Genomic DNA, 25,742 nt, shown 5'->3' with positions numbered 1-25,742 from the left:
ATGTAACTGTAATATCTGTCCGTTATGATCCCAAATGTGTCTCATTTCATTGTAGACCAACAACATGCAGCAAAATGCATGTAATAGCTGTAATCCTTCACCAAACTGAACTCTGTCTATATTCATTTGCTTTTTGCTCGTAGGTCTGTAGCCTACATGTACTGTACGAGTACATGCTCACTGCTACATGTAGAATATAAATATGATTGCTACCTATTCACCTGTCAAAGTTGGTCTATTGTCATTTTGTTTGTTTTGATTGCATATCCCGCAAACCGCCTCATATCATAACACACCAGGTTTGTACTGAACAGTACAAGCTGCATATCCAGACAGATTTATTTGATCCACTTACACCGGGATGGACTTCATCTACCCTTTTTTATAAGTGCCGTGAGTTGTTTAGCATGCTTTAGGTGTAGCTCTCCTCAAACACAGGACCTCCATCTAACGTCCTATCCAAGGGACGGCCCTAACCAGATGTCATTTGAATGTACACAAATAACATACATGTATGATTGACATTCTTGCCTTTTTTTGTGTTCTTCTCAGGGCGAATGTGCGTGATAGGCACCATGATGGGGCCCTTCAACCACTTCTGGTACAAGATGTTGGACTTCTACCTGCCAGGCACCACTTTCTACACCATCACCAGGAAAATTCTCTGCGACCAAATCGTTGCTGCTCCATTCTTTGCTTCGTTTTTCTTGATAGGTGAGTATACTACACATATTCTTCTGGCAATACAAACTTTATAAGATGCTATGTAATGTTTGAGCCCTGCCCTTGGTGCTGAATGCTTTTTGGCCTCTTTCAAGACATTTCCTTTGATACTTCATGTATTGTCATGATCAGAGATGAAAAAAGAGAGTCTCAGAGAGATGGAGAGATAGGGTGATTTGACATTTTTTGCTGTGCCTGTGGTCAATTGTTCTGGTCTAAGTCAGCACTTGCTTGGACTTCAATGTTTTTGAGCTCTGCACCTTGTTAGCCAAGTCAGAAGCATTATAATTGCTTGATGACCAACTTTTTTCTCTTTTTACAGTTTCCTGGCTTAAGTTGACATTGGGAATATAATTTTAGACTGCAGACCACAAATTAAGTTGAATGTTTCCCTATAGCTGTGCTCAAACGTCAGTGACCTCTTAGCCATTTCCACAATGTGATTTACGAGATGAAATCAATTCAAACTGAATTTAGATTCTTATTTTTCAATCCTGTAAATTAATAAAGAGTTGAGAGTAGGGGTGGGTACCAGTACAGAACATTGAGGTACAGGTCCAGGTCCAGAAGACCAAGTTCAGGTCCGGACCTGAACCTGGACCTAATTATCTATGAAAACTTGTAATTGGGCAATACTCAAAACAATCCGGTCTACTGATTTTATTCAGGTCCGGTTTTTCCGAACCAGTCTGACAAGAAAAAACGGTTGAGAGCATTTCCCACCATAATGAACAGCTACATGTGGACATGTACCAGTAATGATAGTATTTTGATCGTGACTGAGGTGTACATCAAATGAATCTTTTAATCATAGTAATATGTTCATGCCCTGTTGGAAGGGCTTACACAAGACTGACCAAAGGTGACTGCATTTAAAGAGAATTATGTGATGACAATCTAAAATAAAAACATATGATTATCTATAATCTAGACACTGAAAGCTGGGAGAAAATCAATATGGTAATACCTATTAGTCTAAACCAAATTCTTATCGTTTACATTGATTTGCCTGTCCATTTTTTTTTTCATTTTCAAAGTTCTGAGAGAAAAAAATACATGTTTTGCCATCACGAACCTGTAATAATTACCATTCAGAGCCACATTCAGAATATCACTTTTATTTGTAACAAATCAAAGGAAGGGTTCATTGTATAAAATGTACCAGTAAACTTCTCAGGCTGTTGTCACCCAAGACCTTTTGAAAGAAATCATTTTTATTTTTTTTCAACCTTTCAGTCCAATTTTGTTCTGAAAAAATCCAAGAAGCAACAAATAAATTTGATGTGGCCTAAGGTAGGTGATATTTGTAAAATCATAACTGTGCATACAGCTTGTGATTTAACAGCCTTTGTCAAACTCAAACAATGTACTTTTCCAAACATATACTTACATGTGTTTCCTTCATTACCAAACCAATTGCGTTGGGAATCAAATTCAGCAATTATCAAAATAGAGAAACCAGCTTACTGGAAATTAATATATCATACTTTTAGACATTTGGTATCTTAATTGCAATCAACAGTGCAAAATACCAGTGGTGTCAGGAAATGTGATGTATGTGTGTGTTCTCTATCTATGACAGCCATCTGGTGCGCTCGCACTGTCGGACGGCAGTTTACGATGAAGCTAAATGGAGAAGGATGTAGATAAAACGCTTTGTGACAATGATTCACCAACATCGTGACTCTTACTGCAAATCTAACTCATAGCTTTTTGGAAAACACTTGTATGGAATGATATCATAATTTTTGCTTGCACTGTAGGATGGCAGTTCACAATAAAGCTAAATGAGGAGGGATGTAGATAAAACACTTTGTGACAATGATTCACCAACATCGTGACTCTTACTGTAAATCTTACAAATAGCTTCTTTTTTTTAAAAATACTTGTGTGAAATGATATCATAATTTTCTGCTCGTGCTGTCAGACGGCAGTTTGAAATGAAGCTAAATTGAGAGGGATGTAGATAAAACGCTTTGTGACAATGATTCACCAACATCGTGACTCTTACTGCAACTCTAACTCATAACTTAGTTGAAAAACACTTGTATTAGGATATCATAATCTTTTGTAATGATATAACTTTGCTAAAATGTATATCATCATGCATGGATTCGGGTCTTATCAGTATGATAGTGTTTTTTCAATGTCTGTATCTGCAGCAAACTCACAGCTAATCTTATCTTACTGTTCTAGATTTTTTTAAAGATACTAGCAACAGGATGCATGAAAACCATTTGGGATGTTTCTGGACATTTTAAGTTATTGATAAGGCATCTTGATATTTACAAATTTTACATTATACTGCAATGAGGAAAAAGTATACAGCTTTGAGGTGCCTTTCAAATTATAAAATGACATTAATTGAATGTAGCAAACTGCCCTAAAGATCAATAGATGATAAATAGATTGAAATGAAAACAAGTCTAATGCTACTGAGTAGAAAAAATAGAAGTTTTAACATTTTAACATTTTGTATGTACAGTGACACAGCCAACACAGAAATGTCTGAAAACGGCCAAAAAAGGGCTTAAACAGTCTTACCTATTGTTATTGGGTGGTTAAAGGGGCTTAAACGGACTTGTCCTGGTGTGCATTGTTTCTATGCAGATGCCAAGGGCTGAAAACCAAGTTCACACCTAGGTAACAAGGGACTTCACACATCAGTGTAATTTATTCATTATTGATATGCGTAGCCACACAAGGGAACACTCACCTGAGTTTTGACACCTCATTCATGAAGTGTTAAAACTGTCAGGCTGAAAGGGGCTGACTTTCTTATTGTGATCTGCTACAAAGTAAACACACCTGGTTCCATTCAATTTCTTGCATAGTCAGACCAGAAGTGAACAATAGTAGTATCCTCTTTCAGTCCCTTTTAACACCCAATAACAATAGGCAAGACTGTTTTAAGACTGTTTAAGCCCTTTTTTTGGCGTTTTCAGACCTTACTGTGTTGGCAGTGTGATTCCCAGAAAGTCTGTATGTTAAAGAAATATTTTCCCATACAGAGGATACTTAAATGTGAGTGATGGTGACATTTGCTCCTGTCACCCAATAGTTGACTTCCACACAGTGGATAACATATGGTATAGGGTGGTCCGTAATGGACAAGCCTTGCACTTTGTCAAAACTCAGCTCATGTGTGGGGTGTCTACAAATTGGTGGGATCGATCACTGGACCAGGTTCAAGGACAGCTACCATCATTCTTTATTACCTTCCAAATGTCCCCCCTTTTTCATCAAATTGAAGAGTGCTGTTCAAATTGAAATGGACGTACATGTTCAGTTTACCTAATAGCTCACTTTTCACTGAAAAATGTTTACTTCAAGCTCAGGAAATACAATTGTCTAAAGTACAAAATGTAAATAAGACATTGAGCAAATGATGTAAAGAACTAAAACTTAACTGTCAGTGCACTTGTCTCATCAGGTCTTGTGTAAGGTTTATTATAAGTGATAAGAGTTAAATTTACTATCATATTTACTCATTCTGGCACTTGAGTTAACCTCCATTAACATTTATCTGATACATGATATACACTGTAAGGTATCAGGAGAGTGGCCAACCTAACCTTACATTAAAGAAAGTGGAAAAGCCATGACTAACAGGATGCACAATAGAGAATGCTAGAAGCAGAACCTTGTGTATGCTTCATTAGAGTAAGACTATTAATAGTATATGTGTACATGACTATGTACTAGTAGGCATCTATCACTCTGAAACAGTATATATCAGTATGTTTGAGAGATATAGCAAGCAGAACACACAGTTAACATTATGGAGTGCAGTTTACATTATGGAGTGCATGATTCTGGGAGTCATTGCATTGGATGTTTCGTCAAGGTGGCAGGTAGCTGTGGCCTGGCAGAATTATTTCAGTAGATTAACATTAGATGATAGAGATTCTAACTTTTGTTGCTTTTTTTCCTATGCAGGTATGGGTAGTCTAGAAGGAGAATCCATTGAAACCAGTATAGCTGATCTCAAAAAAAAGTTCTGGGCTATATACTTGGTAAGTACATGTATGCAGTTGCTTCCTACAGATTATAGTACTTTTGGATCATATATATAAGGATAATGGGGAAAGTGTCCTGAGCTCTCAAAAAATAAATCTGGCCAGGATATTGGAGTTTTCTTCTTTTTTTCACAACAGTATACGTACCGTCTCTCACCTGCTTATATTTCAATACCTGTCATGATCAGACATCTTACACAGAGCTTTTGACTGAATTACTGCTTCTTGTCCCTAATTGTAGCCAATGCAAGTGGGGGCCCTTTTGTGGCAAGAACATCATCCCAAATGTGTCCCCTTCCCGGTTCGTCACTGGGATTGACTTTCTTATCTAGACCTCCTTCTTGAACACCTGTTATCTTCTCTGTCTGTTATTCTTCTCTGTCTATAACCTTATTATCCCTCTCTCGGCTTGGCTTTGCAATCAAATAGGTTACACTACCAAAAATGCCATTCTTATTTATCTTTGTGGAAGAAAAGTTATCTTCCACAAAGAAAATTATTCTCTGTGTGAGAAAATAAGAAAATAAGAAAATGTCAGTTAGAAGGTAAAAGTTTTCTTAGAATATTTTTCTCAGGCCAAGCTGTTCTTTCTTAAAGTTTTGGGACTAAAAACTTAAGATAAATCTTCTTGTGGCAAGAATGATTCTGTGGTACAGAATTTATATCTAATCATAGTTTTAAACCTATAAATGTTCTCTAAACTAAGAAAAATCATCTTATTCTAGAACAAAGATTAAATATCTTATAGCAGGAAAACCTAGATTATGTTTCTTGAAAGGTTCTTGTAGCAAGAAAATCTTTCTGTCCTTAATAATCGATTTCTTGTTGCTTCTTGCACTAACCATATTATGCATCTTGTATGAAGATTTAGATTCTTTCAACAAGAATAACCTTCCGTCCTTAAGAATAGATGTCTTAAACCAAATATATATTATCTTGTACAAAGATTAAGATTCTGGTGGCAGGTCAAACCTAGAATCAGTTTCTTGAAAGTTATTTGGAAGCAAGGAAACCTTTCTGTCCTAAAGAACTAAGTTACCAGTTATCAGAATATGCGTCTTGTGCTAAGATTCAGGATCTTGCTCAAGAATTCCTTTCTAATCTTAAGACTGATACTCTTACTCTTAGACAGTGATTCTCTGTACAAGTCTGGAAATCTTGGAATGTTTTACTTGCACCAAGAATCAGCTTCTGGTTCAAGAATTTCTTCCTTCCTAAAGACACACCAAGAAAATGTCTCTCGCATTGAGATTCACTTTCTTGAACAATCATTCCTGCTGTCAAATACTTAAAAACAGAAAATCACTAAATAGTTAATAGCAACTACAAAAATGTTAGAGGAAGAAATCTCAACAAATTATGTGTATAGTATAGGAATGTTTATTACCACATTCTTACATAAGACTTATGAAGTATGATCACAATAGTAACAGTCTTTGAATGGAAATACTTTTACGATGACAGTACCAGACAAACATCAATAGTTATGGTAGAATTTCCTATAGTATTATAATAATATATAACCAATAACCAAGGAGCATATTAATTCCTTTACATTCAAATTGCTAATTATTTATCTTGATATACGTACAAGAAGAAAAGTCTCAAATTCAGTACCCTTCTCAAAGAAGCATTTACAGCAATATTATTGCATTACTTAGATGGCAGTACTAGCTGTGTAGCTGTTTTGTAGCGGAATATGCTAAGGCCATAATTGATAAACTTAGATATAACTATTCCATATGGTTTCAGAGTATCACATTCCAAAATAGAGCAAACCCTTGCAGTGAACTTTTCATTCTTGACATTTGGTATGGTCAAAACCTCCAGACACCTAGAGAAAAAGTGAAAGACCTTTGTTACTTCGTAGTCTTACACAAAACAACAAAAAAGGTATCAAGTAAACAATTTTGAATAATATATATTAATTTCAGTAATGCACTGTACTATATACCTATTTTTTAACCCACTGGTGACACCTATAGATATGTATGTTTACTTGATACCGTAATGAAATTTGCTTTTGAACCGAAATACAGCAGACTAAACCTGTGATATGAAATGGAATCTCCCAACGATTATTTTGATTAGACATACAATGTGCACATAGAATTTGGCAGCCAAAAGGTGGATATAGCTATGGAAACAACTCTTGCCTCTCAATATCTACTGCTTTGTCAAGATTCTGTGCCTTGTTGCTTTTGAACCCTATACTCTAAAGTCTATGCATGGACTTCTTTTATCTTGAAGTATTTCAAGGTGGGGGAGGGGGGCACACTTACCTTATCCTTCATATCTGGTTCCCAGCTGTTTCCGCTGCATAGTTGTTGATTTTTAGCAAATTGAACCCAGTCACCAGTGCCTCACATGATCATGGTCCTTTTTACCTTACTTTTGACTGTAAAACTGGCACGAGTCATCAACTGATACAAAGAGTAGTGAACTGAGCTGCTGCAACTGTCACTCTGTTCAAAATGGAGATGGGGTAGCCCAACTGTACTCTGGGATACAGATCAACCAATCAGGGGTTCAGAAAAAGTCACATGACCAGAGAGACTAGAAAAACAAGAAATGTTCAGAAATATTTTCTTATAACTGTGCAAAATAGAGATGGACCACCTGGGGTAGCCCAACAGTACTCTGAGATACAAATAAACCAATCAGGAGTTCAGAAAAAGTCACATGACAAGATAGGCTAGAAAATCAAGAAATGTTTTCTTGTTACCAAGACTAATTCTTAACAAAGACACCAAATGGGCTTTGATTTGAGGAAAGCAAAACATAACTTTGAAATAAACATAGCTTGGTCACCAACAGAAATTTCAAAAGAAAGGTTACCATATTATTCAACTAAATGTTATATCTTGCAACTACCTCTAGGTGCCATGAACCAAAAAAAATATCTTGTTTTTCTTAATCAAGAAAGTTAAGAAATATATTCTAGTATATCTTAAACATTACCAAGAAAAACAAGAAGCATCTTTCTTAAGCTTTTTGAATAAGGAAAGCATAACATTAAAGAATTTTATGCTAGTTGTAACTTTTTGTTTTGATTTCTTGATTTTATAATTTTTCAAACCTATATTTGATTAAGTAAGTGAAGAAAAGAATTCTTGTATCTTCTTAAACATAACCAAGAAAATCAAGAATTATCTTTCTTAAACTTTCTGGATAAGGAAAATAAGAACATTTGTGAATTTTATGCTTGTCATATCTTGTTTTAGAGTTTCTTTTTTTCTTCTTTTTCTTAACATTATTTAGTTAAGAAAGTGAAGAAAAAAGTTCTTGTATCTTCTTAATTGTCAGAAAGAAAAACAAGAATAATCTTTCTCAAACTCCCTGTATAAGAAAATCAAGAAAAGTCAAGAATTTTCTTCTAGCAAACCAAGATTTTATGTAGAAATTGAAAAATGACAAGATTAAAGATCTTACGGTTAGAATCTATGAAATACTCTGTTTGATCTTAGAGAAAATGAATATTATGGGAAGATTGAAAAATAAAGTTTTTCTTAATTTTCTAGAAAATTCTTGTTGGCAAGTATCTTAATAGAAATACTTTCTTCACTTAAGAAAAAATAGAGAAAAACTCTTTCTCCAAGAACTAACATACAGAGATTTTGCAGAGGGTTTCTTACTTTCCTTGAATTTTCTTTACCGAAGAAAATCTTTCTCTCCATAAGAAAACAAGAAAAATAAGAAAAACCATTTTTGGTAGTGTACATGTAGCAGCGACAGTCAGCATTCCAGTTAGAAGCTTTGAGTTAGATGTCTGATTTTATCGAAACATGAAAGAGACATCACTGGTTGTATGAAAAAAGAATCCAATATCCGATCTTCTACCAACCTGATGAAATCATTTGGGGATCTAATCTGACTACTTTTCTTCTAAAACTGTGTTGACCGTTAGGTGCAGACTATCCTCTCACACTTTCGAAACCAGCAAATTTAGGGAGTGGTCACAGAATTGTGTATATACAAGACTTGTATTAGATACAAGTAGTGGCAGGAGTGCAGAAGACAACATCACCCATAGATCACTCAATCCACTATGGGTGCACGGAGACATTGGGGGTTAATCCAATATAGATATTGAAATTAAATTTCAAGGGCCTTAGTTGAGAATAATTTTTTTTTTTTTGTAGGTAAAGTCTGTGGCCAAAAAAGTATTACATTAAATACAACTACTTCCTCGCAAACATTGCCTAAACCAAAAGAATATAAAATACAAAACTTATACAGACTTGTATATACGCACTTGTGTGACCACTCCCTTGAATTTGTGTGTCATAGTTAAAAGGCTAATGGCAAACTCAAGTTTTCCCAGTCAAGATGAAGTTGTATTAGCCCTTGAATTAACCTCCACCGTCTCCGTGCACCAATAGTGGATTGAGTGATCTCTGGGTGATGTTGTTTTCTGCACTCCTGCCACTACTCACCCCGAGGATTCGGATGAGCCAATCAGGGGGGGAAATCTGCGAGTCTGATGAAGTTGCATTGTCACAGCCACAAATTTGACGGAATGAATTCTGTGATCAAACACAAGATGTTATTAGGAAAAGGGGAATAGAATAACTACAGGTTTCACAGTCTGACGGATGCACCATGTGCCAGCGCAGGTCCAGAGGCGGCACATCTCTCTCTTTAGCAGACAAATTCTCAATTATTTGCCCCTAATGACAATAATGTGATTTCTCAATTAGCTTTTGCATGAATCATCAAAACAATAGAGGAGCAGCAAATTTTCAGATACAATAAGCATGTACTTAGCAATATGTGTTTTGCTACATTAGGGTGAATGAAATTATGACACAGTCATTCACGAATGCATTAAGTTAACTGATTGCACCTGTACAGAAGTATTTGCTAACAACAATTCATCCATGTGTAAAGAAGGGGGTTTGTTTAAATGCCTTTTAGTTTTTAGCAGCCCCATTGCAAACCTGGGACCCAAAATAGGATGCATGTAGACTGTTGGTGCTCTTACATGTACTTGTGCCAGAGGGGGAGTTACTCCCACAGTAAGTCCACTGGGCTATTATCCAGAATAAGTCCTTCACACCAATTAAGGGAGTAAGACCATCTTTAGTCCTCTCTGAGGAAGTCCATTTTCAAACCAGTGGACTTACCGACTAAATCGTTAACAAGTCCAATGTGTGCAAGGTCCTCTGCTACCTTATTCAGGGATCTAATGACTAGAGTTTTTACTCCTGACCACTACTTACACTGCATTTTAATTGGCTTAATCCGCAATGACATCATCCCCAACACTATGTAAGGAAGGGGAGATGCATATTCGCACCACCGAGTATGTCGGTCCCAGAGCTAGAACATTTTGGCACGAAATTTGAGTGTTTCGTTTCCAAACCCCTTCCCCCAGAATTAACTTCATGAAGCTGTTTTGCAGGGATTTGGCCTTGCCACGCAACTCTGGCACTTCCCAGTTACACATGAAGGATGATCCAATAGTTGCGCTGTGTGAATAGTATTCTACCGGTAGTTAACACTGCAGCCAGAAAATACAATCATGTGTGTATATTATATAGTCCCAAACATGGCTTAGTTTGTATCCTCTTCATGGATCATGACTGGAGAGGATTGTCTGATCCAGACAGATCATTAGTCCAGCCTGGTGTCTGTTATCCACACTGTGTAAGACTCTGGCATCCTTCCAGTCAATCACACAGTTGTCTAACAAATGGAAAAGCTGTTTCCAACACCTTTTGACATCTGGGACTTCTTTTGAAAGTCCAGCCTTTATATCCTTTAGTCATTGAGAAATAGAATTCAGTTGGGGTTTTGGATCATCCCTAGTACTGTTTTTGTGTGTTATGTGAAAGTCGAATTTTGCCATTGTGGTTGACTTGATAGCTGGAACTTGAGAAAGGAAGTATTTCTAAAAATGCTGTCCCCATATTAGCACGCCAATGCTATACCCCCACCCACCTCCTTCAAAATGTAGAAATGCAAAATAAAACCTCAAAAAATACAAATATTTGAAGAACATTCACTTACTTTTTCATTGGTTGAACCAGTAATTGCTATGCTATCATTGGTTGAAGTGTTGATTGTGATAGACAATCAGGATCGGTCTACTGGCAAGATTCTACATGGCCATTCTACCTGGCTCTCTCCTTGGTGCTGACCAGATATTCATTCTGTCTATAGATTGTGTAAACCAAAATTACGTCAGATCGGCTTCAAAAAGAGAGGCAACAAGCCCTATTATAGAGATTCTTCAGCCTTTATACATGCAACTAGTTGGGACCAGAAAGAGGCCTCATGACAAGGTTCAGCATCAGTACCTGTCCATTAACAAGGTCTACAGTAATTGCTTTGGGATTACCACATCACAGAAATAGCTTCTCATCTAATCCTTGTGTAATTTTAACCTTCAACCACCAACATTCAGCATTGATTTCTAGTATTGGAGAACTGATGGACCAGCATTCTGCAATCACTGAATTCTATGATCATGACATTTTGTATGCTCATGGTGTGATCAACAACAAAATTCATCCCCATATATTTTATATGGGTTTATATCCTACCATATAAGATTAACTCTTGCTATCCTTTGACAGTTGCATTGAAAATGTGAGACTAATTTAAAGTAAAAGAGATCTACTTATGCAGCAATCCATAAGGAACACACACTTCAGATACCCAGGTGATTGAAACATTCTTGAAAAGGCTGCACTTGCGCTAAGCCTTGTTTTTTCAATGTGGCAATCTACGGGTACCCAGCTGAATTACGAGAGTTGACATTAAACATAAATTAATTTTGTATCTGTCACACGTAAGCTGCCTGTTGGTCGGAACACTGATTCTGATAGCTACCTGCAATTCCCCCTCAGGGAGTTAAACTACTGCATGCATCTTTTAATTACCAGATCCTATTAAGTCACCAAGCCACGAGCCTTGTGAGTGAATATCACAAGCCTCATACATGATAAATCATGTGTAGAGCCACAGACTGTATATGGGAGACCACGTACAGGCACTGCGCTCCAAATACCACCTGTATGTACTGGGTACTGCAGGTAAAATTGGAGTCAATACTACTGTATGCAGGTTTTTCTAATGTCTAACTGTACAAACATTCACTGGCCCTCAGTACTTTGTAACATTCACTACCTGGTAACATAATTCTGCTGGTTTGCATACATTAATGTTATATCCAAATTTCTGAAAAATATGTCTAAAAAGATCTTCATTACAGCATCTCCCAGAATAATGCACTTCTGAATAAAAATTATCCAAGTTGTGCATACCTACTAATTGTGATTGACACTGCACTGGAGACATCTCTTGCCATTCTCCAACACAGTTTGAAAGATCTCTCTAACACAGTTTCTCAAAAAGATAGGTAATGTTACTATATGATAATGTATGTATATGTCTATGTAATATTGCAGGTAAATGTTAGGGGAGGTTTTGTTAACTGTCAAAGTAACCATGAAAGTGATTGAGATGGGTTTTTAACAGTTAATTGAACTTAAGGAAATCATTTGGTGCAGGTGATTTTACATGTCATCTGAACCAGACAAATTATGCAGTGTACTGTTGAAAAGGTTGTATGTAATACTATGCGGAATTTTGAGGCCTTCCAGTTAATAAATGAGATTTGACACCCGTGACTGCAGGGCAGCAGTGGCAGGCCTCCCATTAATGAGATAATCCCTTATCTCCCTGCCCGCCGTGAGCTCTGAATGTCAAAAGGGAGTTGGAAGTTGCGGACTAACGGTCCAGATAGCATTTAGCAATGTACGCAATTAGATGTGTGTGACCTTAAGGCCGGTTTACAGGAGGCAAAAAAATTACTTGTCCTAAAAATGTCCTCCGACGTTCGATGCGCGGCGCGTGTCCTAGGACGCTTTTTTTGCCCGTGTAAAAACGAAAACTATGTGCCGTGGTGCGCCGCATTGTGGCACCTCGGGAGGAGCCGTGCGTCAAACGTTGTAGAACATTTTTAGGACAAGTCATTTTTGCCTTGTGTAAACCGGCCCTTATTCCTGAAACAAGTCTTCTCAAATGGCCTGAGGAGACTGAAAGAAAAGAATGTTTTTGTAATTATTCAACAATGATGTTTTGATTCTGAAAGCAAATTGACCATGAAAGAAAGATTGAGTCTCTAGCTACTGCCGGCTGTTCTTAGCTGTACAACCAAGGGACTTTGTCTGCAGATTTTTTGGTTATCTTTTAACCTACCTTTCACAGGGCTTTATGAACTCTACTACTCCTTGTCATACTTCGAGCTCTGAGGAAATTAGCCTTTGGTTACTATCTAAACAAGGGCATTGTGTCTTACACAAAGCAAATAAAGATCTTAGCATGGGCGTGAAAGAGGGATGCTGTAAAAAGACGCTGCAGTTTCAAAGAAGTGTGCTAGAGGGCCTCGAGTTTCATCCATTCTCTGTTTTTTGCTTTGCAGGCTGACTGGACTGTTTGGCCTCCAGCACAAGCCATCAACTTCTACTTCGTGCCAAGCCACCTGCGGGTGATCTATGTCAACTGCATGACCCTGGGCTGGGATACATACCTGTCTTATATCAAACACAGGGTAAGGTTTTATCTATCTAACATTATTTTTTTTATATAATACAATGTCATGTTTACCACATTTGTGGAAGGATGGACATAACAGGTGACTATCGCCTTTTGAAGATGTTAACCCATAGACAAGACTGCAACACTGGGAAGGACACCTAGTCTTCTCCTTAAGTGTGTTTGGTTCTTTCTCATGCTCCTCAGACACGAGGCCTCCATTTTTTTGTCTCATCTGAGAGGACTTTCCTATTAGACTGAAGCTAAGTACTCATTTTTGCCTGAGTAGAGTGAGGTAATAGGTATGTTTTTCACCTGGCTCTTTGTCTGCCAGTGTGTCATCTTGACGTCATCGCAATCAAATGTATTGGTAGCACTCACAATGTTTTCAGTGTGTTTGGTTGATGCTATGTCATTATGTAATTATGTAACTGTGTCTTCATGTATCACTGAAAGGCCTGTTTATCTCATTCTACCCTTGGACAACAACATGGCAGGCAACTCTGCGCGATACCAACAACCTACTGGGACTAACCGCTTAGCTAACCAGTGCTATACTGTAAATGCAGAAATGTTCGCAGTGGATTACTGTTCGCGGTTTTCGCGGTGACCACTTCACCGCAAAATTAAATCCACCGCGAATATTTTTCTACTATGACATTAGACTGCAGTCTATGGTGTTACCGCGAAATTAAATCCACCGCGAGAAGTCTTTTTTTCCCGCTACCGCAAAATTAAATCCCTGCGAACTTAAATGCATTTACAGTACCAGCAATGATCAAATCATTGAATGAACTGTAGACTACCAGATTGGACAATCTGTTTTTAGCTAATTTTGTACGACAAGTCAATCAGTTTTAGCATGATTAGACTTTTAAAATGTATAGTTTTAAGCCTATTTCAATTTGCCTTTTAGACATTGTACTCGTATCTGCAATATTTATTCATTATGATATTCATGCCACACGTCTTATTTGTATTGTTTATGTTACAATGTTATCGTGAGTAGTAATAAGGTAGCGTTACACAATGTAAACGAGCCTAATAATTTAGCTTTCGAGCCGCAAGTTGGCTGTGAAGAAAATAAACCATTCTCTCTCTCTATTTCTTTCAGGATGCCAATGGGAAGAAGGCGGCATTGCTTGAGAAGGAAGACATCATTCTTTCACCCAACGTAGAGATAAATGGAAACATCAACAAAGCTCAATAGCACACATCATTCTGGTGTCAACAAAATTACTGCCATCGTGGAAAACATGACAGCCACATGTTGCCCAGGGTCAAGGGTTGAAATCTATTTATGGAGGTACAAACAGTTGAAAAATTGCTGCAAAACTTTTATTTCAAATGTTATAAAAAGATTTTTGATTCAGCAAGTCAAAAAAGAAAATTGTTGGCATTTCTCAACTTTTATTTCTTAGTGTTTTAGATTTTATAGAAGCTTATGTAAACAGAAGTAAAAATTACATGTATATGAATTGCTAGCCAAAAAGATGACATTCCTGATGAATGGATAATCTCAGGACGGGTTGAACAATGATCTAGTGTTTTCTTTCATTACCAAAGAAAATTGTCCAAGAGTAGGAAAGGACCTTTAACATTATATTCTCAAACTAAATGTATGACAATAGTAATACTGCTTTAAACCTTGTTGTTATAAGAATAAAATGTGCAATGCTCTTGTTGTAGAAGATATTGTAGGCTTGTAAAGTTTATAAAGCCTATATATGGTGCTTTGCTAAGTATGGCAATGATGACAATTCTTTTGACATCGTCTTGGAAGAAGAAAAGGATACAAGATAACAGAGGTAACAAAATACAGGTGAGCTAGCATTTACACTTGTATCTTAAAATCAAGGTACTGTTAAGCACTCTTCTCTAAATGAGTAGAGGTACATATATGCCCCAGTGTACACTGACCAGTAATACAGTCAAACCTGGATTCAGCAACCTTTCAGAGACGTGGGAAAATGATTGCTGGGCAGGGTGGGTTTAACCAATGTAAAAATGCACAACAGTTTTAATCTCTCTCTTTTTCTCTCTCTCTCTCATCCTTTCTCTCTCCATCTCCCTCTCTCTATCAACACGTATCACTCTCTGTCTTTCACTCTCCATCTCTCTCGCTCTCTTTATCTCTCTTTCTCTCTCTCTATCTATCTATCTCTCTCTCTTTCTCTCTATCTATCTCTATCTCTCCGGTTTAACATCTGTTGTTCCGCATCTTGCGAGGATTGGATGTTGCAGGATGTTGTTCAGGTCTGATTGCTGACCTCCAAGAGATAGATCGAGTGAAAAAGGCTCGACGTGAGGGTTTGATGCAGGTGATTTCCTGCACTAGGTGGTTGCCCAAACCAGGTTTGACTGTCTTGAGGTTTTAACTCAGCTTATGTCTACAAACATGAACTTGAAGCACAGAAATGTCCAAGCAGATGTTGGGGTGAACGGTACGTGTTGGGTTGTCACAGCGGCATGGGTTGCTTTCAGAATGAACTGGCTGTCAGAGAATGTAAGGATTTAATGTTTTCAACCAGGCTGTATTGGGGTGGATTTACTTTCAAAGAAACTGGACTGTCTGAGAATTTCAATATCCAGCAGCCAGGAAGCATTGCAATCTTTCACCCCAATGTCTGCTTAGGTGGGAGGTTTCAGATCTGGAGGGTTGATGGTAGTTTAACTTACCAGTTATACACCTCAAATTCAAAGATAAATCAATCATAATGGCAGCAAAGAGCATGGTCAATACAAACAGCTAAAATACAGATTATTATGAATGTACCAAATATATAACCAAGAAAATTTGATGTTTTGGCTGTAATTCTTAGTGTTGTAGTTTAGAGAAGAGCCTGGGTATGATATATTATGAATCAACACTGTCAAATGTTGTCTTTGAGTGACGCACTATGTTTTGTCAGTTAGGTGCAGAGAAAACTATTGCTATATGGTACTTGTACTTATGGTGTAGTTAACACAATCATACATTCCATGTTTTTGCCTTCAACATTTCAAACAGACAAAAACAAAAGGCTAAATGATGCAGAGACAAGATATTTCTGTGACTACCCCGGTATAGATATATGTTAAAATGTCTGTCTTACAAAATGTGGATTGTAAAACGGGTACGAGTCATAATATTATTGTAATAAACATTTGATCTCTGAGAAGAATATGTAGATTGCACAGTTAGTATGATTTCAATTGATACCAAAACTGAAATCTAGTGGCTATAATGACTAGTCCCAATTCTTTAATTTTCATATGCAAGAACATTAAAGGCATGGCTTGTAAACAGTCATCACTGGGTAACAAAACTAAATATCTATCAAATAATTGTATTTTATGTCGGTGTAAACTCAGGGTGAATGGAAATATACGCTTCTAATAAAGAATACCTTTAGTAAATTTAAAGTGATTTATTTTTGTTGTCAAGAACAGGTTTTAAGATATGTATTACGATGTGTTTTGTTAGTGATGTACATTGTATGACTCTGTTGCATTGAATGGTTAAGAAACTGATTTCTATTTTAGTCAATGTGCATTCCTCGGATGGTGGTTCATCTGTCAATACTGATTTGTGTTCTTCTATTTGTTCAGTTTTTACACTAATTCTAGAACATTTTTAAATCATACCATATTGTTACATACTTCTACACAAAATGGTTTTAAGTGGGCTGTAAGAAATGGCTTTTTCATCGTTGACTGTTTTGGTCTCTGCATGTTCATAGATGAATTATGTTTTGTGTTGTGTGTCTCACACGAGTTGGGCTTTACTTAACTTTAATAAGAATCATTTGTGTCTGCTATATTTTTCTGACAATAGACTATTGGACAAACTGTTGAATGTAAAAAAAACTTATGTACCATGAATGGTTTTATTTTTCATCATTATTGATATTGGCAGAATTATATTGCTTTTAGGAAGGTAACACTGAGTATAACAGACCACTATAGTTTCCTTGATGACTTCACAGTATTGCCTCATATCATTCCTCCCATAGTTTTGTGTTTGCGTTGCTTCAAAAGCTTCAAAACTTTTCGAAGAAAGGCTGATTTGCTTTGCAAACTTAAATTGGTGTGACTCTATACATTTGTAGTCCGAGGTATTCTAGCAATAGAACAGGTAGTTACTGTTGTTGAATTCCATATGTGGCTTCAATCAGCTGGCGATACTAACAACGTTGAGAGACCAAGAAACATTTAAAGAAAACGAAACAGATATAATCTTAGAAAAGTGAGAGGATGTAACATAACTAGATGTATGATGTTAAGATGTAGATATGTTGAGAACTAGTAATCCATGGTGGTAGAGGTCAAGTAGTCCACTTGTTAAAAATGTTGCAATGAAATAAAGTGGCTATTTTCTTGTCAACTATTTGGTTTGTCTCTGTCTTTTTGTTGTCAGTTTCATTGCATTGTTGAGTCGAAGGACAATGTTTTTCTGTCATTTGCACAGACGTGGTAGCGACTCCGCCTATGAGATGTGCTGAGAACTGCAATGATTTAGTCTCGAGAAACTTAGATGTGGTGGATGGCGTTCAGCACCAAGGACAGAAATGCTTGTTTTTCATACAACAACGCTATCAATCACTAATACTCTGCATTCTGATCATATAATCTATTGATTATCAAAACATTACAAGAATAAACATACATTTCAATATCGAAGAGAGTTTTTTAACATTGAACGTATTATTAGAAGTATCGGTGTCTAAGCATAAAACGTCAGTTGAAGCACGCACAGTCCATTACTTTCGCGCGGACACCGCTGTTACTGCTACAACACTGGTGCTAAAAAAGGACGTCGACCTGTGAGCCTGCCTGAACGACGGTTTTCTGACGAGCTTGTTTCTAGTTACTGTAGTAAACTGGTTTGGCAGCGGCAGTGTCAGGATGCCTGTCTGTGGCACCATGTCGAAGCTGTCGTTCAGATAAGGATCCTGCCCTCGCCGCCACCTCAGGTAACGACAGTTTCGAAGCTTCTTAAACTTCTCCATCATGTCCTCATAGGATTCTTTCTGTTCTTCTTGCTCCTTTGTCTGTTTGAGAAGGGTGAGGGGGTCAAACTTGAGCGAACGGTGGCGCCCGCTTCTAGTTTTACTCCCAGATTTGCCGAAAATGCCGGACGTCTGCAGTTGTTTGTACGACACTGCACCAAGAAAGGAGTTAACTGCAGTACTGTTTCTTCTGCCTCTCTTTTGGGTGACAGGGCTTGACGTTACTGTCTCTGTCTTAGCCGTCTTAGTTTTGGAAAAAGACGCGACTTTGCTTGTTTTCTTCACGTGTTTTTCGTCTAGTGAGGGCTGTTCTTGTTTCTCAAACTTGTCTTTATTTTTCAAGACCGCTCGCATGGCCCATTTCCACTGCTGTTTGAGAGAAGAAGGCAGTCCGGCATTTTCATCGCTTTCTCTCTTAACGCTAACGCTATTAGGTTTCGTGGGTGATCCAGCGACATCGTGGCGACGCCTAGCGGTTTGCTTGAGTACTGTTTTCATTGCCCACAACCAACGGCCTTTGGCAGTTGACGTATTCTGTTGGGTATCTTTGGGGTTTATCTCAGCTCTTTCATCGGTCGCAGTTTGCAAATGTTCCTTTGGTCTGCTCTGAACTTTTCTGTGGCTAATGATGACCGTCATCGCCCAAAACCAGCGTTCTTTTGGTGAACATGGCAGTGAATTTTCAGTTCTGGCAGTTTTGATAACTGCGTTCCTTTCTTCTGTGATTGGCTTCTGTGAGTCTTTCCTTTGTCTTTTATTCTTAGCTCTCAGAACTGCGCGCATTGCCCACAACCACCGGGCCTTTGCAGGCACCGGAAAAATGCTTCTAAGACAAAGCGTTTTGTGGGCTTCAGTGTCGTGTCCAAAACTTCCCGCCTGCTTTCTAGACTTTTCTCCATTTTTGTCTCTACCCGTTTTGTCACCGGTCTTTGCGATTTTGTCTTTAGACTTTGCATTTTTACCCTTTCTTTTATTCTTCTTTGCCCCTTTCTTCGGTTTGGCAACGTTTTTCGTGGTCGGGGTGTCTTGGTTACCGGGTATCTCCGGTCTTTGTCGTGATTTGTTACCATTGACGAAAGCTCTGAATGCCCAGAGCCAACGTCCCCTGGGTGATGTTGGTAGCGACTTGGTAACGTATTCCATGACAACCGAACTGTCGTTCTGATGTTGTCCGCTTGGTGCGCTAGTGTCGTTCCTGCCGTTGATCCCAGTCGCGATCTTATCCTGGTTCTTAGTTGCATAATCGTCAGGTGTTGTGACGTTTTCTACATTTAAAGTGAATTGCGGCTTGGATGGGTCCTGTACATGTTTTAACATGCTTGGTTTGCTGGTACTAGACCTCCTCCTACCAGAACTGTCCCCTGGAGATGGCCTTGGAGGTTTTACCACTGGTAAGGTGATGACTGCGGTGTCTGTAGCTGCGGTTGTTGGGCAAGACAGTTTCTTTGCGTTTTGAAGCGGTCGTTTAAAGGCTGCCTGCCCTCGAGCTACGGTAAACCCTGGGTTTGTGTTTCTAGCCTGGCGATCTAGGAACAAAATCGGAAGAGCAAAATATTTTGTAAAATGCATGCAAATAAAATTCAAAAAGCGGAATTAACAAGGAACACAAAGTTGCTGAAACGCGTGCTAGTCTGCTTACAACAAAAGTTCTTACAATATTATACTTAGTGTCGTGTATACGGTTTTGTTGTGCCCTCGTGGAGTCACATACGATAATACAACAAAATGGTACCAATATGAAATAATTGAAAAAAAACTACTTGGAAGGAAAGAATACAATACATGTTCTACATTATAGATGTCAAGTAGTCGAGACATTCGAATCGAGGGATGAGACTTGCATTTACCGTTAAAGTAAAAATAATCCTGTACCTTTATCTGTTATCTGCTCCTCCTCCTGTTTCTCCGGTGTCACACTACGAGATGACATGTACATGTTATCATCATGCTCACAGTCACTCCTGGGCCGGCCCGGACCAGCCACCGTACTCCTGATGTACCGCTTGGCGCAGTGGTGGCAGTGGGTGTAGAACCCGTGTCCTTTGAGCCGCAGTCTACTCTTGTCCTCGACAGGAGACCGGTACCCCTCGGGTTTGCGGCCGGCCTTGGTGCTGCTGCCGCCGTGCACGAGTCGTGCCTCCGCGCTCTGGAACTGCACCCGCGCCATCCCGAACTCAGACCACGGTCTCCGGATGCCGCGAGATTCGCCCAGACTCTCTCGACTAAGCTGAAAGTAATAGAGTATCAAGCTCTTAGCAATAAACAAACAAATGAAAACCATACACCGGGGAAGTTTAATATCATGTCATAATTTCCACGCAAATGGTGGTGTTGCAGCGTTTTTTTACTTCTTTCCTGTGGCCGCGTCAGTTAGCTCTTAGATGGGTGGCTAAAATCATTTAGGTCACACCGACATAATTCTATGGATGACATCAAAGCACGAGCATTGCTTTTCGCCTGTTCTAAAAAAGATGTTCACCACATGTTACACAATAGCATCCCTGGTCAATAAGAATTGTATGCTTGCCAGAGCACCTGCACTTGCACATGGTCAATGCATGGGGTCATAGCGCCCTTGTTTCCCCTCTTTAAACAAGACTGGCAATAAATTTTAAAAAACGATTGTCTCTTACAGTCTTACTAAAGGTGATAACATAAGACAAAGCCTTGGTAAAGAATAGACTGGATGTTTAGTCCTGTGATTTAGCAGCGTTTTTTGCTGGATTTTCCGTTTTTCGGCCTCGCGCATAAAATTAAGTGAGTGTGGCCTTAGATTACACTCAGGACCACTAGAAAGACGAGCAAAACACGCGTACAGCATTTAGCCTGACCATACATCTGCTTACAGATTTGTCATGTCAAAAAGTTTGGCCAAAGCACGGTAATCTATCATTTGACACAGTACAGAAACACTTGTACACGTCAAAACTACTCCTGTGTGATATACTACTTTGACGCCATGTTGTAGTAGACTAATTTCCGCCCACCGCTGTCGTCTGCAACAATCTGTTCGAGCACTTTTGGGCGCCAAAATGTCAGTCGGTACAGTTATAAGTGTATTTATTCTGTAGATATTTGTTTTGTCCAGTACTTTATGAGTTGGCGTAACCTGAATCAATCTCATGTATAAATAGCCGAGTGTATTATGATTTTGCCATTTGAGTCTGTCGTGACCCTGTCGTCTGCAAAAATCTGTTCCAGCACTTTTGGGCACAAACATGCCAGTCGATACAGTTATAAGTGTATTTATGTTGTAGATATTTGTTCTGTCCAGTACTTTATGAGTTGGCGTAACCTGAATTAATCTCATATATAAATAGCCGAGTGTATATGATTTTGCCATTTATGTCTACATACCAACATGTATGTGCTGTAGCTTAGACAATGACCTCGACATATCTATTATCAATGCGACAGGCATAGTAACAGTAAATATGTCAGCCGAGGCTTGTCATTGTATTATGTCTTCAGAAGTCCACTTTAAAATCGTGAAATTGTATTCGAGTCATGCACTCTATAACTTACCAATCATATTGAATTACAACAAATCGGCAAAACAGAAAATGCGTTTCTACGGTGCAGTGTGACATAACATGGCACACAATTTAAAAAAAAGGTAAGCGTTGGTTCACCACGAAATGATTCGAAGTTAACCCGTCACATACTACTAGGAAATGTCCTTCAGTTTAGAATTATTCAAACACTGACAATACAGGAAGGTGTATTTCATTTGTACTAGCTGTTTTTAGCGTAGATTGTACAGCTATTAGGACTGGTACCGACCTGCTCTGTCGCAGATTTTGCCCTGCTGAGAAACGCTCTGTGCTCCAGACGAAACTTGCTGATTTCTGCTGTTTTCTGCCTGTCCAGTAAAGCCACAGTAGTGCGCAGCTTCTGTTCCTCCAGCAGGTTGAGCGTCAGCGCCCGGCCGTAGTCTGGGTGGTGACGTTCGCGAGAGTTGGCGATATGCTCGTGAGTTTTCTTCCGCAACGCTGCCAGAGGCGGTCTGCTTTCCGACGCCATGTTTTCTTGTAAGATAAACTGTAATTCTTAGCGACAACGTCCAATGCTCTTTGTCTTGGACTACGTGTCACAATTTGTGAGAGGGTAGATTCCTTCCGGCCAAGAACAACCTGGCCTGTATAGATCATACAGAGGGAGAGAAAAAATACAATGCATGTAAAACATATCTTATATACATCACGAAAGGTCAGTAGGTAAAATCAATCACCAAGCTGGATAAGATATCTAAAAGAGACAGACAGAGCATTGACGATGGATGATGTTGTGACTAAATATGTGCAGTTATTAGACTAGAAAGGGACAATAAAAAAGGCACACGATTGTGTAGTTTAACCGCCCCATTTTGGCAACGCAGTCGGAATAAAAAGGCTAACGATACATATGCATTTCAAACAGTATCGATAGATACGTTTTAAGTTGCTGATAATATGAGCCCATTTTGTGTTTCATGATTATTTCTGGTAACAAATCTGTTCGGAAATTGCGATTTCGGATATCCAACGGACCATTTTGTGCCCCGTTGTGTTAAGGTATATCAAAAACTAAATCCTTCGTTGACAAGTAACGGGTGTCAAATGCATTGATTACCTATCTATCACATGGAAAAGTGCCAAATATAATCATGAAGCACTCGTTAGGGCACATTAAACTGTTCGCACTGACCCGCATAATGTAGTAAATAATACTCAAGCCCGTTGTGCCCCTTACCTTTTCCGTTGTAGACTCGCCACCACCACAGGCGTCTTCCTGAAAATGTAATCTTACAGGACGTTTTTCCCGTTGCGTGAGCACTTCCTACGGCGATATTTCAGTGCGCACAATCCGGTATATTATTCCACAACTAAACCACGCCTGACTGCCTCGCGTTAGTGTCGCCTAGGTAATTTATCCCGTATCAGACGGGAGAGCAACTGGGTCCCCGTTAGAACATCTACCCTATAGAACTATTATTCTCTAACCCCGATCAAGCACTGCCTTTTTGTGAGCGACGCTTATCACAGATTAACTCGTCCAGGTGAAACCCTCCGGAGGATAAAATGTGCTCCCAGATATATCGTTGCTATGGCGACACAGCAATACACTCCCGCGCGCCCTTTGAGACCGACCCGAGGTTTGCCGACCCGCTTTGATGGAACAGTTTGCTCAAAGCTTAATACTTTCATCGACGGCCTTTCTAGCACCACTTGGGTCGTATCGATAAACACTGTCAGACGTAAACTTTGGATTAGTTTGGCAGGTGGCGCGCGGTTAATGTTGTTTGGTCCCGGGCGATGCTTACCCAGTGGAAAAGGCGGGGCCCAACCCTGGCTGTTCGTGTGCGCTGTGTGGAAAGAATACCAACAAGTGCGCGAGGTGCTAGGGCACATGTACATCTTGTACAACTATACCTAATAAAGTCAAGAATGTACTGTGCTGTTTTACCACTTTGATCAACAAACAATTGTAGGGGTAATCTGACTTAAACATACCGCACTTCTTGAAGAAAAAAGACTTGAAAATAAGACTACTTAAGACAGCACTGTCATCTTGAGGACTATGATTACTTTTATATACGTTAGACAGCTATGCAAGCATACTAGGTACCAGTGTCTTCTCAGTGAAAACGTATTTCTACAGGCCGTTTTTCCAGTTGCGTGAGCACTTCCTTTGACAATTTTTTTTTCTATGCAAACTACCCGCTATAATTTATTTAGGCCACAGCAAGTAAATTTTATGGATGACATCCTCGCACTCATTAATTTTTGCCTGATTTCAGAAAAAAAAAACAAGAATTTTTTTCTTCTTCGGAGATGGTCAACATGACAAGAAAGTACCAAAATGGGAAAGTATGTTGTGTTATAGCCTAATGGTTGTACTTGTAAAAGTGACATTAGCGAGGTAGCCATGATTGCAGTAATATAGAAGTGAAACCAGCTGGATAGTTGGAAAAGTGGCACCACTATGGGAGTCATAAGTGAAGTTGCCAACTTGGTAAGTGATACCCGTCTACTACACTAGTGTCTTTAATACAGGAATGAATGATTTGTCGTCAGTACTACCATGTTTCGTCACATTTACTCTTCTTACAACATTTATGGTGCCTATTTTGAAAATTTAGCCGTCTTGTTTTTTTTTCACCCATATTGTTTTTTTTTCGCCCTATCTCACTATTTTTGCAGTCTGCAGAGGATGTCATCCATAAAATTTACTTGCTGTGGCCTTATAGTATATAGCTAAACCACGAGGCCCAAACCTGGGTTCGTGTTCGCTGTGTGGAAAGAATACCAACAAGTGCGCGAGGTGCTAGGGGACGTGTACATCTCATACCAGACTTTTAGCAAAGTCAAGAATGTACTTTGCTGTTCTTACCACTTTGATCAACAAACGACTGTAGGGCTAATTTGACTCAAACATACCACACTTCTCGGAAAGAAGACTTGAGAATGAGACTACTTAAGACAGCACTGCAATCTTGAGGACTTTGAATTATTTCATATACGTTAGACAGCTATGCAAGCAAGTGTCCGGTGCACGTGGGGCTAGCTAGTTCAAACCAGATTCTCGTATTTAGAGGCAAGGTATGTACAACTAGTATCTAATTGAAAAATGTGACAAGTAGACAAAAACGTTTGAGTTTGTTTGTAGAAAGAAATATGCAAATACTTGTAAGGCCGTCACCTTCGTATTTTTGTACAATGTTATGTAAGATACAGAAATCTTCTGTATTTACCAACGACCAACTTACCTGCCCATACAAACGTTATTATAATACCTTCACGATGACAGTTTTCTTCAAAACCGCAAGGCGGCGAATTAACGCCGAAAAATCTTCTCAATGATTGAAACTCCAGACCTTCATTTTCTGCTTTGTCTTGGCTTAATCGCAGCCTAATGGAGTTTGTATGTTGTCAGACTGTGTGTAAAATACCTTCTAACAATCGTTACTGTTCAGCACTTTATAATGATTAATGTAAAGAATATGCTAGATGTCAATGTCATTATTTATTACTTTGGGAATGTGCGTATGTAATGCAGGTGTTGTTGCCATCAGAGTGCAACACTGCGTACAAGGATTGTTCATTTCGGGGAGTATTTTTAGTACAGGGAGATGTGTGCAAAGATACTTGATATCAACAAAAGAATATGTACGTCGATGAAGGTCAGTGATACTGACGAAAGGTAGTGGATTCTGCCTGAAACGTCTGGCCATTTTCAAAATCAGATCCAGTCACTGAGTAAATTGCTATTTGGCGACAAAGAATATGCAATTTTCAGAAAACCCGCATGATGACGCTGCTTCAGGTGTGTTCAAGGAGAGAGCGATTCCTTGCCACTGACATTTCATCGCCACGGAACCAAACAAATATCAGTATAAGGGTAAATCAAATAACCGAAATGGAAGATATAATATTCGAAAGCGGCAGTAAAATATACCGTAAGGCATCTTATATAAAACAACAGA

At 38.7% G+C, this 25,742-nt stretch overlaps 2 protein-coding genes across 4 annotated transcripts in view; one reads left to right on the top strand and one right to left on the bottom strand.

Moving 5' to 3' along the window:
- The window catches only part of LOC118431439 (mpv17-like protein 2), a 30,227-nt gene extending 15,313 nt beyond the window's left edge, over positions 1-14,914 (top strand). For all 3 annotated transcript variants that reach the window (XM_035842674.1, XM_035842676.1, XM_035842675.1), the window contains 4 exons: positions 553-714; positions 4,663-4,739; positions 13,174-13,302; positions 14,401-14,914. In XM_035842674.1, coding sequence (XP_035698567.1) covers positions 553-714; positions 4,663-4,739; positions 13,174-13,302; positions 14,401-14,496 — 464 coding nt within the window. In that variant the 3' untranslated portion in view covers positions 14,497-14,914. The remainder of the gene's footprint in view (positions 1-552; positions 715-4,662; positions 4,740-13,173; positions 13,303-14,400) is intronic.
- A 1,202-nt stretch (positions 14,915-16,116) lies between these two features.
- LOC118431381 lies at positions 16,117-23,508 on the bottom strand. The gene is made up of 4 exons (XM_035842532.1): positions 23,009-23,508; positions 22,061-22,415; positions 20,150-20,504; positions 16,117-19,803 (listed from the first exon to the last, which is right to left on the bottom strand). The coding sequence occupies exons 2-4, from the start codon at positions 22,298-22,300 to the stop codon at positions 18,029-18,031; spliced, it is 2,370 nt and encodes a 789-aa protein (XP_035698425.1). The 5' UTR covers positions 22,301-22,415; positions 23,009-23,508; the 3' UTR covers positions 16,117-18,028.
- Between the last annotated feature and the right edge of the window lie 2,234 nt (positions 23,509-25,742).

Source organism: Branchiostoma floridae, chromosome 15 (assembly GCF_000003815.2).
Source record: "Branchiostoma floridae strain S238N-H82 chromosome 15, Bfl_VNyyK, whole genome shotgun sequence".
Classification (NCBI taxonomy): domain Eukaryota; kingdom Metazoa; phylum Chordata; class Leptocardii; order Amphioxiformes; family Branchiostomatidae; genus Branchiostoma; species Branchiostoma floridae.
This window is presented reverse-complemented; position numbering and strand designations above follow the sequence as displayed.